This window comes from Hirundo rustica, chromosome 3 (assembly GCF_015227805.2).
Source record: "Hirundo rustica isolate bHirRus1 chromosome 3, bHirRus1.pri.v3, whole genome shotgun sequence".
Taxonomy (NCBI): domain Eukaryota; kingdom Metazoa; phylum Chordata; class Aves; order Passeriformes; family Hirundinidae; genus Hirundo; species Hirundo rustica.
The window spans coordinates 44,875,022-44,889,406 of NC_053452.1; the positions used below are offsets into that span (position 1 = coordinate 44,875,022).

Genomic DNA, 14,385 nt, shown 5'->3' on the forward strand with positions numbered 1-14,385 from the left:
GCAATGGACACTTGCAGTTATAATTGAAGTACCAAAATCTTTACCATTATAGTCACGGAACATGCTTATGTATTGTCATTACACAGCTGCAGTCTCACAGTGAATTTAATCTCTTTTCAAGTTTTAGGGGTTTTATTTAAACAGAGCTTTGCTATATTCTCGAACAAGAGCAAAAACAAAAAACCCCAAGCAACACGCAAAAACAAAAAACCCCAAACAACACACAAAAACAAAAAAGGTTTTCAATACGCAGGACTTGCTAAAAGCCTGCTGAAGGTGGTTTTTAAGACTGGTCTTTACTTTGGGACTTAATCAATCATTTTTTTCAAATTCATAAATAAATCACACCAACCACACAGGTAAAGGGAAGGGAACAAGGCATGCTTATTTCATCTTTAGAACAAGTCACCACATTAATCTTGATGTTGAAATTAATATGTTGAATCATTTCTGTGTTGTGACAAGCAAGTGGGATGCAATCCTGATGCTGCATTTGGCTCACTGGGACTTCGTACCATCAAGATGTACATGTGAAAATTTTCAGGCGAATCCTTTTTAATGACTATTCTGATTCAGATACAAAGAATCTATTGCACAATAGTAGAAGAGCTATTTAGGATGTACGTACTACCAATGATCCCTAAGAAGACAGATATGACTTACTACAAGTTGAGGCTTAAGTCTGTTAAGAGTACTTCATGGTACTGTGTAAATACCAACTCTCAGCATACCCTTCAGTTATTTAGGGAACTCGGGCCAGAGAGAGGATCCATTTGCAAGGTCATGTTCTCAGGGTATAAAGCTTACTAGATGAGGTTGAAGAACTTGAGGTTAAAGAATTTGTGGTTTATGACTAATGTTTTTACAAAACAAGTAAGAAATTGCTTGGTTTCACAAAGAGCGACAGCAAATTATCTGTAATGACTTGTTTAAGAGAGTTTTGTTCACCTTCCAAGGAATCTCTTCAACTATACACTAAAAGGCACAGATCAAACACTCATTATTAAGTAACCACTCAGAATGGCCCACGAGAAAAGAAGTGCTTTATAGGTGACATTCATAAAGCTTAATAAATATTATATGAATAATGTCAACAGGACACAACAAAAATAGATGTCCAGTAGAGTGCACGCTACAAGACAGACTCAAAGGAAACTCCTAGATTTTTGAGTGGAAAACAGGGCCAGTTTTAGCAAATGCTGAGTGCTGCACGTCCTCATCCCTGCCTTGTGACCAGACCTACTGGAGCTGCACCCTGAGCCAGCCCGTAGTCTCTGTGCCCATCTGTCTGAGATATGCTGTGTTTTAGTGCACTCACCACATCAAGACCACCAATGGTCAGTGCATCTTTATCACTCTGAATCTTGGGGCAGGCTGAGTGCTACAAGCCAGCACGTTGCTCCCTGTCCACATAAGGAATTAGGAGAAAGATGAAGCTGATAAGGGAAAGCCCTCCATTCTCTGAATCAGACCTCTTGCATAAGATACCAGCGTCTTATGACTGCAGTTCGTGTTCCCAGGTACAGACAGGTGAAAGCTATCAAATCCACAGTAAGGAAGAATTAAGTTATAGACCACTGAGGAATTAGATGCTAGAGTCACTTTTGATGCACTATAGCTAAAATTAGCCTGGTATTCTATGAAAATGAGGTTTTATAATCACACCATGTGTCTGCATACTCATCATCTCCCTCCATCCCCTCAGCTGAATGGTAGCCAAAGAATTAGAAAGTTACTCAGCAAACTTTAAGAGAACACACCCCACTGGGCAAGGTCATGGCAGCACACCTCCTCCATTAATGAGAAGAACTGACACAGCTCTCTGACCTTTTGATGCCACCCCAGGGAGAGGAAAACCTTCAATTGAGCTGACATCTTATTAGAAGCCAGGAAAAAAATATCTACAAATACAAATTCATTAAAAAGAGGCTTCATGACTTCCCACAGGTTCCTATAAAAACTGTAGCTCTAGTTTTCTCCGTCCTTGTCCCATTAAAAACTCTACCATAATGTACTTTTTGTCCTCCAATAGCTTCTCTTGTTGTACCCTGCACCAGAACAGCGTGGGGTCACAGCCAGAAATGCAGGCTGGCGCACCCCAAACGTGGCCCAACTTACTGCTGCAAATGCAACAGAGTTGAGCACCTTTGCTTGGGGCTTCTGCCTGCCCAGAGATTGCTCTCAGAAGAACAGCCACATTCTCCTTCACGTGTGTACTGACATCACTTGAGTAGCACAAAGGTGGAGGTGACTGAGATACATATATAAAGGTACAGGTGTGCAACCTTTGAACAAAATACCACGCCTTGTAAATTGGGCTGAATGATAAAGGCTGCTTAGACCCAGATGTATCCCACCCATTGCTTGAGCCCCTGAGGCATCTAAAGCAAGGCAGTGCTGCACCTGGGCCTCACTGTCTCAGTGTGCTACAGAACACAAATGAGGAAACTACCACACAAACGTGCAGTCAGCCACCACCATCAGAGATATGCGTGGGAGATATGACACTGGGGCCAAAGATCCATGTTTATATGTTAATTAAGGTGAATCAATACTAGGAGATGTCCATCACACAACATAAAATACAGGAAAGTAGGTAGCAAATAAAATTCCAGGGGTGTACATTGAGTTCTAAAGCGTCTGTCCTACCACACAGTAAATATAATACGTAACAGGGTAGCCTATCTCTCTGCTGTGGAGATACATCCATCCTTAACTTTTACAGAGAGATAGAGCGGGGTAAAAGGTGGCCAAGTGGGACTGGAAGCAGCTGACACGCTGCTAGTTTTATCACAGTTTACCTCTGACTAATTTATGTGCCCACACCCTTATACTGCCATGTTATGCTTCTCCTATCACAGCAAGATTTCAAGATCTAGTGCGTAAGAAGTAACAGCCCTGTAAGTTCAGGGGTTCCCTGTCCAACAGAAGGCAGGAGAAACATTCAGTACATTGTTTTGGGCCATCACCCAAACACGAGGCACGCTCTCTTGCAGCTTGTAAAATAAGCTATAGTACAAGAATTTCCCAAATAGGTCATTAGTGTTTTACTGGGACTGAATTCAGCCTGGGGATTGAACACTAAAGAGTTACCACTATTTTCATGTGCAAAACACCGAGGGATCCTCAATGCTTGGTGGAATAAGATAACTTTAATTCTTAACGTATTATGAAAGTTGATAAGGCACAGTTAGACTAAATCTCATTATAATTTTGAAAGTTGATTTGGACAGCAATGATGCGCCAAATATCCAGTGTACATTTTTAATGTTTAGATGATAAAGAAAATAAAGTAATGGAAACACAGATCTGCGTTTTCAGGGGCGTGGAAGCTAATAAAGCAATCCTTACTACCAAAGTAAGCTATGCTGAATAAGCTAGAGAAAGAAATTCTCGATCCACACAACAGAAACAACTTGATACTTTAAGCTTCTCAATGCTACCGTCAGCACGCCTCTGCTGAGCCACTGTGAAAAAACTACAGATGGATGATTTTGCCATTTGATTCAAATCACATTGTTTCAGAGACTTCCTGGCTTCAACAAAAGACTATCCCAAGAAAATGAAAAATTTAAAAAGTAGTACTCTGATCTATTTTGATTTTGCCATTTCAAGAAACATCATTGACTCCTTTATCTGAATCAAAAATATTGGTGTCACATATGTAACAAATATCACCCCAAGCATTATTGAATGTTATAAACAAAATTTCTTATAAACCAGAAAAAACCTTCTGTTAAAAAAGCGGGTTCAAGCTTCTAAGTGGCAAGAACAGATGTCTTGCATAAAGTTTACAAAGCCTTAGAAACAAGCCACTTGAAAACAAGAAAATGTGTAAGGACATAATTACTGCCAGGCAGCCAACATAATAAATGCATTATTCTTATCAAGGACAAAGAATTCCCATAGCAAAATGTTAGCTCAAGAACACAAGTCCTGCATCTAACCAGATGATTAATCAGAAAGTCAGTCAGTCCGCACAAAAAGCAAGTCCATCTAGACAGGCAAAGATGATGCCCAAGAGAGTTCAATAGACAAGTTTCATTTTGTCCTCTTTAAAAAATGACTTCTACTTTAGCTCTGACCTACAGCCCAGTGTTCCTTTGTGCAACCCCCACACCTTCTTCAGTTCAGAAGTTTCTCAAAAGGAATCCTTCCAGCTACATACTTACATCAACTAGGACAAAAACCTTAGCCTCAATTTTTTTCCCCTTTTTAATCACACGTACGACTGGGACAAGAAAATCTTACAATGCAAGACTCTTGCTGGTTCACATAGGAAATATGCAATCAATCAGAAGAAAGCACATTGTTATTCTGTTTCATTAACTCCACGAGCCAATCTTACAGGAATTCACTGCAATCCATGCCACAAAATCCAATACCAATTCACGCTTAAAAAGACAAGACTTGCTTTCTACTGGGATTGCAGGGGGAGCCATAAATGCTCTTTGCTTTTGATAATCGGGCCCCTAACTGACCATTTAGGGTGAAGAAACCTATTTAGAAGTTGAGAATTTAGTTGAGTCACTTCAGGAACCAAATGGATGGAAACTGCCTCTAACGGAAGCAATATTACCCTATAATCACTGAAGGACACACCAAAATAGATTCGATGATCCGGCATACTTTAAGCTTTTCTCACACAGTAGGAAAGCACACAAAAACAAGGGCAAAAATTTCAAGCTTTTCAGGAGAATAAATGTAGAAGTCCGGCAAACAAACTCTAGTTATTGTTGCCTTGCAAAGTTTAAATTTCAGCACAAAGGGAGCTGCATGGCACAAAAAGCCATGTGATTTACTAGTGACATTCAGCAAGGCGTATTAATTACACGGTATCTGGATGTTTCCATTTATTTACCCTTCTCAGCAGGTAAGACTAGATCAAACTTGAAAAAAAAAAAAAGGGGGGGGGGGAGGGGGAAGGCAAACAAAAAAACCCTAAACAAACAAACCCGAAACACTTGTCTCCGAAAGAGATTTTTGAATAAACGTCCCCACGATCGTTCAGCACTTGCAGAGGCCAGCGCTGCACCCCTACCCAACTCCTTCGGCAGGGTTAAGGGTCCGGCCCCTGCCTAGCGCAGCCGGCGGACTCACCCCGTTAACCTTAAGACACAAAATCCACATGTAAAGCCCAGAATGCCCGATGTTTAAGCCCCCCACGGGGGATAGTTTACAGCCCGCTGAGCGCTACACGGCCCGGCCGCTGCCGCCCGGGGCCCGCGGCTCCCACACCGGCGCCCGCTCCCGCCCGCCCCCAGCCCCTCTCACCAGGTGCAGGGCCATGGGCAGCGTCAGCAGGAACAGCCACAGATAGAGGTGGCAGCTGTTGGTGAAGGCGCCCTGCTCCGGGTCGTGGTACCAGCCCCCGGTCAGCGCCGCCCACACGCCCTGCCCCACCAGCCGCGCCGCCGGCGACACCATGGCCGCCCCCCGCCGCCGCCACCGCCGCCCCTCAGCCGCCCGCCGCCGCCGCCGCCATGCCGGGCGCCCGCGGATTCTCCCATGGTGCCCCGCGACGCCGAGCATCCCGCCCGCCCCACCCCGGGCGCCGCCGCCGCCGGGAGAGCGCCGTCACGGGCGGGCCGAGCCCGCCGGGCACCGCGCCCGCCCGGCCCCTCCGCGCCCCGGGGCCGCCGCCCCGCCGGGGTCCGCGCCCGGCCGCCGGGAGCGGCGGTAGCGCTCGGAGGCCGCGGGGAGAAGCGGGCCCGGGCCGAGCCGCGGCGGAGGAGGGGCGGTTTTGGCGCGGGGGTGTCCGTCACGGCCGCGTCCCGCCCCGGGCACCGCGAGGTGCGTTCACAGGTGCAAAAAGAGCGCGACACGGGGGCAGCCCCGGCGGCCGCCAGCTGAGCTGCGCGCCTCGCCGGCCACTCCCCCACCGCCGGGTTCTCGCTGGTCCTGCCCGATACATCACGAGTTTCCGATCCGCGGGCTCTGCCCAACTTTACTGTCACCCGTTTTGCATTGACTTGAGATGTGTTTTGGGCGGGATGTGGGGAAATTCCTCAAAAAAACATTCGGATTCTTTCAAGAATGGGTTTAAGGAAAATCCCGGTCGCCTTCGTGGAAGAGTTTCACGCAGCTGACGTCAAACTAGCGGAGTGAGGAGATAGGGGCGGGCTGGAGGAAGCATAGGCGAAGTGGGGCTGAAAAGGTGATGGAGCTGAGTGGAAGCCTTGAGTGGGAGAGACTGAAGTTAGTGAAGAATGAGACATAAGGATACCAGGTATAGTCTTATGGGACATCCCCGAAGGAAGGGGTGTAAAGGTGGTTTGTGAACACCAGGGCCGACCACACACGGTGCTCACCACCTCCGATCCCCGACTATCAGCAAAAAGTGGTGATTTTCAATTTTAAGCCTCTCACCGGCCCCTTCCAGGGACTGTTCCATATGTATAGGCCTTTACTACAGTCAAATTTGTGAAGGATGCATGTATGTAATGGATCTATCATCTTGCATATCATCAAATTGATCCCACTTATGTTGCTCCTGACCGTGGCTGCAGTTTCACAGACCAGACTGCCATTCTGCTGTGCTTTGTGTGGCTTTTTTTTTTTTTTTTTTTTTTTTTTTTTTTTTACAAAGGTAAGAGACCAAAGATGTATTTGTGAGCTCATGAACCACGTACCTCAGCTTTCTTCCTGATATCACAGGTGATGTGGCCATGCTGGAGGCTTGTTTTGGCCTGGTGGGAGGGATGATACCGCACTGTAAACAAGTGGTTGGGAGCAAGGGAGGAATGGCATTGTCTCCCCAGCAGCACTGCCACCATTAGATGCCTGATGATCTACAGCCTTGGGGCTTGAGCTTTTGCTCAGTGTGACCTCAGTGAGCAGCAGTTTCCTGAGCTGTTATTGAGCTGTATGAAGGAGGCACAGTCCTGGCTGCGCTTCATACACTACTCCTGTAAACACATCTTGACCAAACTTCTGCATTGTAGAGTGATTTCGGGGTTTTTTGGGGGGGATTTCTTTTAATCCTTTACAGGTTCTTTTCCAAGATGGTTTGTTGCAGCAATTGTAATGATTGAATCAAGTGCAATATGCAGCTATGAAAAATGGTTTTGATGTATGATAACTAAAAATGTTACGTTTCAGAAACTACTGAAGTCATTTTCCACAGGCTAGCAAAAGAATTTCCTTTACATGCACAGCTCCAAAATAGAAAGGTGGATAAACAAGGGTGTAAATAGAAAGCTTCTTCAAAACCTCTTCTTTTTATTGAGACCTCTAACTCATGTAGGTGGTAATGTGGAAGGTCTAGATAAAGCAGAGTGCAGCTGATATTAGGTTGACTTGTCATGCTGGTTTTGGCTGGGATAGAGTAAATTTTCATCTCAGTAGCTGGGACAGTGCCATGTTTTGGGTTCCATATGAGAATACTGTTGATAACACACTGATATTTTGGTTGTTGCTATGTCATGTTTGTCTTAAATCAAGGAACTTTTTGTGTCTCATGCCCTGCCAGTGAGGTGGTACAAAGAAAGAAAATCTGGGAGGGAGAACAGCCAGAACAGGTGACTGAAACTGCCAAAGGGATATTCCAGACCATATGGCATCATGCTCAGTATATAAAGTAGGAGGAAGAAGGGGACACTTGGAGTAATGGTGTTTGTCTTCCCAAGTAACCATTACATGTGGTGGGGCCCTCCTCCCCTGGATGTGGCTGAACACCAACCTGCCCATGGAAACTGGTGAATTAATTCCTTGTTTTGCTTTGCTTGTGAGTGTGGCTTTTCTTTCCCTAATAAACTGTCTTATCTCACACAAGTTTTCTCATTTTTACCCTTCTGAGTCTCTCCTTGATCCGGTTGGTGGGGAGTGAGTGGGTGCCTTCGTGTGGCTTGGCTGCTGGCTGAGGTTAAACCATGACACTCGTCCACACATCACTCAAATTTTTCAACTCTTCCTCATCTTTGGATAATGCTGACACAAAGTAATTTTTTTGATATAATGATATTTATGAAGCAGTTATGAAAGGCTCCTGTAATTTCCAGGTCAGGATATGTATTCTGGACACAACGTAGATGCACAGTATTGTAGCTACACAGTTGCAGAAGTGCCAAAGATGAAAAAAAGGGACTTCTTTTTTCAACAGAGAGATGCCAGTGAGGGTCTGAGCCAAAAGCTCTGCCGTCTGTACGCCGCTCTTTTAACCGATAACTCCACTAGGTGGTGCCATCATGAAAGTTAAGGGCACTTTACACTGTTTTGGATCATAATATTTCCATTATTGGAACTCCTAGGAGCGGCAACTATACACCAAGATCCTGGAGCACTGGGTGTTGGAGAAACACTGAACAAAGTCTAACCTGAGTGCAGTGATTGCTAGTGGATAGTGGCACTTCAGAAAGCAAATTTTAGAATAATAGTTCTAGATAAATATTTAAACATTTCACTGTACTGCAACCAATACCTTGTCTGACCCAAAACATTCCACACTTAATTAGTTCCTGCAGATTCTTTTAGATAACAAAGTACAAGGTGGAATTTGTGTGGCAGAATGCTTGTATTACAACATACTTTATGGCTTTTATAATAAGGCAAATATGCAGATAAGGGAAAGGCTTGTAATTACCTCTCTGAATAGCTGCAAGGCAATGTTATATTAAAGGAAATGGGAGAAGACTTGATAGACATGCTGGTTCTGCATTCTTTCTTTTTGGTTAATGTGGTTCAGTAAGTCACTTTAGCATAATTGTATTTTTGCCTTGTGTATAAATACAGTGGGATAAACAAGAGTTTATGATTTTTTAATACTGCAATTGTTATTTTTTTTAATTACTGTCTTTATGTTCAGGTCTTAGTTCTGTGGTATCCAGCTGAAAATTTTGTGTTTATGTAGAGATGTATAATGCTCTGGATGTACGTTTTTGTGCAAAACACTGAGTGTTCATCACACCAGGTTATTCAACCCAGCAGCGCAGTTTTGCATCTTTCCAGAGCCTTTACTGTCCTCCACTGGGCCTCTGCTGGCAGCAGACACCTCCATAACCACAGGTCCCACAGCACAGTGATTGGCTCCTGGCATGAAAACTCATTTCCTTCCACTTTGAACCACCGTTTCCCACCACGCTGGCGAGACGGCGTCCCCAGCCCACACACTTCCCTCCAACTTCCAAGGAAGCGACAACTGTAGTTTAGAAAGTGATACGATTTTTCCACTTAAAACCAGGAGAATCTTTACCCAGAAATAGCACATACACCGCATTTGCTATTTTCAGGCAACCTCTTAATTGAAAGGATTGTGTGATCGTACCACTCTCAGCCCATGCATGGACAGGGTGGTGAGCAGGGGAGTTGGAGCGGGTCCAGAGGAGAGCGATGAAGATAATTAAGGGCATCTCTCATGAGGAAAGGCTGAGGGAGCTGGGCCTGTTCAGCCTCGAGATGACTGAGAGGAGACCTCATCAATGTCTATCAGTATCTAAAGGGAAGGTGCCAACAAGATGGAGCCAGGTCCTTCTCAGTGGAGCTGAGCAATAGGACAAGAGGCAACGAGCAGAAACTGACGGATAGAAGTTCCGTCTGAATATGAGGAAGAATACTTCACTGTGAGAATGACCGAGCACTGGAAGAGATTGTCCAGAGAGGTCGAGGCATCTCCCTCACTGGAGATGTTAAAGCACCATCTGGACACAATCCTGTGCTACGTGCTCTGGGATGACCCTGCTTGAGCAGGGAGGTTGGATCCGTGGTCCTTTCCAACCTGACCATTCTGTGAGAGCCCACGAGCAGCGGAGGCGGGTCGCAGAGCTAGCACGAGCCGAGGAAGCTCAGTTTCTTCAGACTCCGCTTGCGGTTTGTTCCAAAGGAGCCCCAAAGCCGCACAAGGAAGGAGCGGGGAAGCTGCGGCTCAGACGCACACCCTCAGCCCGCTCTGCAGCCCCCGAGGGACAAAAGGCGGACTGCCTCACAACTCCCTCGACCTCGTCCCGCGGGACCGCACCGAGCCCCGCGCCCGCCGCGCCCCGCACCACGTGACGGCGGGCGGCCAATCGGCGGGCCCGGGCGGGCGGGCGCGGGGCACCGGCGCTGCCCTCCCCGCCTTTCCCGCGCGCGCCTGCGCTCTCGCTGCCGGAGCCCCGCGGCGGCGGCGGCGGCGGCGACGACCGGGCCGAGCGGCCCCGCCCCTGCCCGCGCCCCGCCCTCCCCTCCCGCGGCTCCCGCTCGCGGCGGCGGCGGCAGCGGCAGGTGAGGATGCGGCAGGGCGGGCGCTCCCGCGTTGGCGGCGCTGCTGCTGGTGGCCGCCGGGGCTGAAGTCGCTGCCATGGCTCTGTCGGGCTCCGGGGCGGCGGCGGCGGCCGCCGGCGGCAGCGGGGGTGCGTGCCCGCTGTGGACGGCGCTGTACGACTACGAGGCGAGCGGCGAGGACGAGCTGAGCCTGCGGCGAGGGGACGTGGTGGAGGTGCTGTCGCAGGACGCGGCGGTGTCCGGCGACGACGGCTGGTGGGCGGGGAAGATCCGCCACCGCCTCGGCATCTTCCCGGCCAACTACGTGACCCGCCAGCCCCGCGGCGGAGCAGCGGCGGCGGGGGGCGGCGGGCGAGGGGACCCCGCGGGGAGCCTGACGGAGATCGACTTCCAGCACCTGGAGCTGCAGGAGATCATCGGCGTGGGGGGCTTCGGGAAGGTGTACCGGGCCACCTGGCGCGGCCGCGAGGTGGCCGTGAAGGCGGCGCGGCAGGATCCCGACGAGGACATCACGGCCACGGCGGAGAGCGTGCGGCAGGAGGCCAAGCTCTTCTCCATGCTGCGGCACCCCAACATCATCGCCCTGCACGGGGTCTGCCTGCGGGAGCCCAACCTCTGCCTCGTCATGGAGTTCGCCCGCGGCGGATCCCTCAACAGGGCCCTGGCCGCCGCCCCCGGGGCCGCGGCCGCCCGCGGGGGCCGCCGCATCCCCCCGCATATCCTGGTGAACTGGGCGGTGCAGATCGCCCGCGGCATGCTCTACCTGCACGACGAGGCCATCGTCCCCATCCTGCACCGGGACCTCAAGTCCAGCAACAGTGAGTCCCGGGCGGGGCGGGCGGGGGGAGGTGGCGAGGGACCTCCGGACCGCGGCGGCGAGGGGACGTCTCCGCCTTAGGCCGCTGGGCCCGGGGGGATCCCGGCGTGGCGGCGCTGGCCGCGGCGTGGGCGGCCGGGCCTGGACGGGCTCCTTCCGGGAGCCCTGTTCCACCGGGGGATGGGTGTCGCAACTCGGACACCCAGTGCCAGAAGCTTGGGCAAGCGGCAGGTTGATTTGCCGGGCCGTGAGCTGGCTACGAGCTCGTGGAAAGGTCGGGAGGAGCCGTGGGTACCTTCAGCGCACGCATAGTCCTGCCCCCTCGGAGGGGAGCTCGCTTAAAGCGGGATAAAATCCTCCGCGCAACCTACTGTTGCAAATCCTCAAGGCTATATTTACTCTGATGTATCGTGTGGTCCTGGCTTCTAAAAGTTGGCCAAGGAACCAAGTACTTTGTGAAGAAAGGTTATCACTTCTGTTTCTCTGCCAAACAGTCATACGTGTTTCTGGTTTTCGCTGCATGAATTTAACATTGCTAAAATTTACCCACTTAGCCAACATTGAAGTGGAAAAGACGAGTACCTTAAATCCAGTAGAAAGTGTTGTTCAGATGCCAGATTTGCTTTCATCCCTTGGCAGGGACAAATGCACCTGCAATAATGAGGGAGTTGCTCAATTCATACTTAATGACTCCTTGGTCCATCTGACAGTACAGAAGTATCTAAGTTTTTGACCACTGTGCATTTGGAAGGCTGGCTTACTAGAATAGTGTTTATGGCTTGCCGTTGTAGTTATGTTTAGAAATGATGACCTGAAAGTGGAAATCTATGTGTTTCCATAAATATCTGAAGCTATCTCAACTTTTTCTTTTTTGTTCTGAATGTTCCAAAAGTGCAGTCTTTTTTTTTTTTTTTTTTTTTTTTCTCCAGTTAAAAGTCCTTAAGTAGTTCAGTAGAAATAAAAAAGCTTCATTCAAGTTTGAAGCACTTTGTTTAAGAGGCCGTGTGTCTTGCAGGTCACCATGCATGGACTGTTAAGACAAGGCTCAGTCATGGGACTGACTGTTCTGAGAATACTTTCGCTATTTGTTTGATAAAGAAAGAACCTAGCTCAGCTGTGTTTGTGGTTCTGTTTGTATCACAGGCAGTGAACTCTCGGACCTTTAGCGTCATGGACAACACCTTAATTTCTAGCAAGTGGTCTGTAGGCAGCTTGTGCCCATTTAGTTAGCTGCTGTGTTCGGAATGAGCTGCTGCACCTTGAGTATTTAGTGGCTCTTCTTAGAGGGGGCTGCTGCATGCTAGCAGCATGTTAAGTGACAGTGACAAAATTTGTGTCTGAAATAAATTGATAACCCTGTAGTTTAGCATAACACTGCAAGCTGTATTGGATACTGCTGAGAACTGATTACCATTATCATCATTTTATATAGGGGTGATGGCAGAGCATTTCAAAAATACAGTAATGATTATAACCTCAGCCTATGTGCCTATCCACTGCTTCCATCACTAACTCCTATTGCAGATGCACTTGAGCTAGTTAGTTAGCTCTCTCACCTGTATGTCTTAATCTTAGCAAGATACTTCAAACAAACTTCTTAGTTTGAAGAAGTATTGAATACACTAAATAGAATTATGTCTCTTGATCATCCACCTAAACTATAGTGTTAGAAGACAACGGTGCGCTGGTGGTATCACATGCTGTTCAACGACATGAATTTAAAATTACTGCAAGTCATGGCACTATCCCCTGTTCTAGTAACTCATCCATTCATTGAAGATTTCCCTTCATTCTTTTTCTGTAGTCTTTTGCAGTCTTGCACAGTGGGAGTGGAGTGCTGCCAGGGTTGACTGAGCGACTTGCTTGGCGTGGATAGTAACAGTTCTGCCGTGGCTGCAGCTCCAGGCAGGGGTCAGGCAGCACCCATTCCTCACCTGCTCGTCGCTGCTTTCCAGGCACTGCTTGCTAGCGGTGGTGGGTCAGTGCTCTCCCTTAAGCAGCGCTAGGTAGAATACTAATCTATCAGTTCTGTGCTAGCTTAGTTATTGTTGTTAAGAGGGATGTTTTTCCCTCCTCAGAAAATAAATTAGAAAAATGACTGACCTTAGTACAGTATGGTAAGAAAAGCTTCTCTAACTATTTCTCTAGCAAGTAGGCAGAAATTTTTCCAGCCAGGGAAAGGGAGCCCCTTCTACCAGTGTATTTGATCCAGGAAAGGTATGTGTCTGGGCTTGTGGTTGGCAGGCAAGAGCAAGCATCTCAAACACAAGCATGTTACTTCTCTCTGTGCAGTTTTATGGAGTTGTGAATCTCTATAGCATATCTAGTGTGGTTTCACTGATGCCAGGTTGACAGGACTGGAGAGAAAGTGCCACAAACAGAAGAGCCACGAGAGCAGCCAGCTTTTATTAACAGCAGTGATTATCTAGGTTTGAATGCTCTTGTTTCATTGGGCTCCTTTTGGGAGGTGGGAAAAGGTTTGTGTTTCTGCCAGAGTAAGGGAAATTAATAGGTAAACAAATGCTTTCCATATTGGAAAGAAAAACTAACAAACTTGGTTTTGAGGGCTGAACAAGGAAGTAAAGTGTAACTCATGAGTTCTATTAACAGCAAAGAGAGTTTCTTCGGTTCTGGAGTCCATGTAAAATATATTTAAATTCACAGGTTTGTCAGAAGCAGACAAAACAAAAGTGTGAAGAATACTTTTAGTTTTAGATATGAGTGATAAAATGAAACACAGTAACCATGGTCTCTAACATTGACTTAGGAATTGTGGGTGCTTTGTAAAACCTCGTGTGGTTGAAGTGGTGAGAAGTTTCACTGACAAAGATCATGGCCTGTTTTAAGGATAACTTCTCATAAGCAGTTTTTACATTCCTCAATATACTTTATAGACATAATTTGAAATTAAAGACTGAGAGGTGAACTTTACTAAATTGAACATCTGAATAAAAAATCGCGGAAGAAAATTTGATTTTCTTCAAGCCATCATATTAGTGAAGGGATTCTGAATTAACTGATGCTTTAACTGAAAAGGAGATGTCCTAAAAATTGTGAAAATACTTGAATGTTCCTAACTCTGTCTTCTGGGTAGGAACTTAGTCTTGATTAAGCATGCCAGCTGATTATGAAAAAAATTTAGGTTTAACTGGAAATAAAATACAGGAATTCACAACGAGTAGTTATGTGTGTCTTTTTATCACATCTCAGCTGTTTTTCTGACTCTTTGGAAGGGCAAATTTTTGCTCTGGGAGAATCAAATTTCTTCCTTCTGAGTGAGGACACCCCATTAGTTACAAGACCTGTGGTTGTGTAAAGGTTCAGCACAGCCTTCCCTGATTATTCTGTCCTGAAGAAAGCTAGTAATATAT

General features: G+C 47.3%; 2 protein-coding genes across 7 annotated transcripts in view; one reads left to right on the forward strand and one right to left on the reverse strand.

The window, feature by feature from the left end:
• PCNX2 (pecanex 2) overlaps positions 1 to 5,427 on the reverse strand; it is a 150,328-nt gene extending 144,901 nt beyond the window's left edge. For all 6 annotated transcript variants that reach the window (XM_058419568.1, XM_058419567.1, XM_058419569.1 and 3 more), the window contains exon 1: positions 5,275 to 5,427. In XM_058419568.1, the coding sequence (XP_058275551.1) occupies positions 5,275 to 5,427 (153 nt within the window). The remainder of the gene's footprint in view (positions 1 to 5,274) is intronic.
• A 4,846-nt stretch (positions 5,428 to 10,273) lies between these two features.
• MAP3K21 (mitogen-activated protein kinase kinase kinase 21) overlaps positions 10,274 to 14,385 on the forward strand; it is a 38,373-nt gene continuing 34,261 nt past the window's right edge. Inside the window, exon 1 of the mRNA XM_040060194.1 lies at positions 10,274 to 11,015. Coding sequence (XP_039916128.1) covers positions 10,274 to 11,015 — 742 coding nt within the window. The remainder of the gene's footprint in view (positions 11,016 to 14,385) is intronic.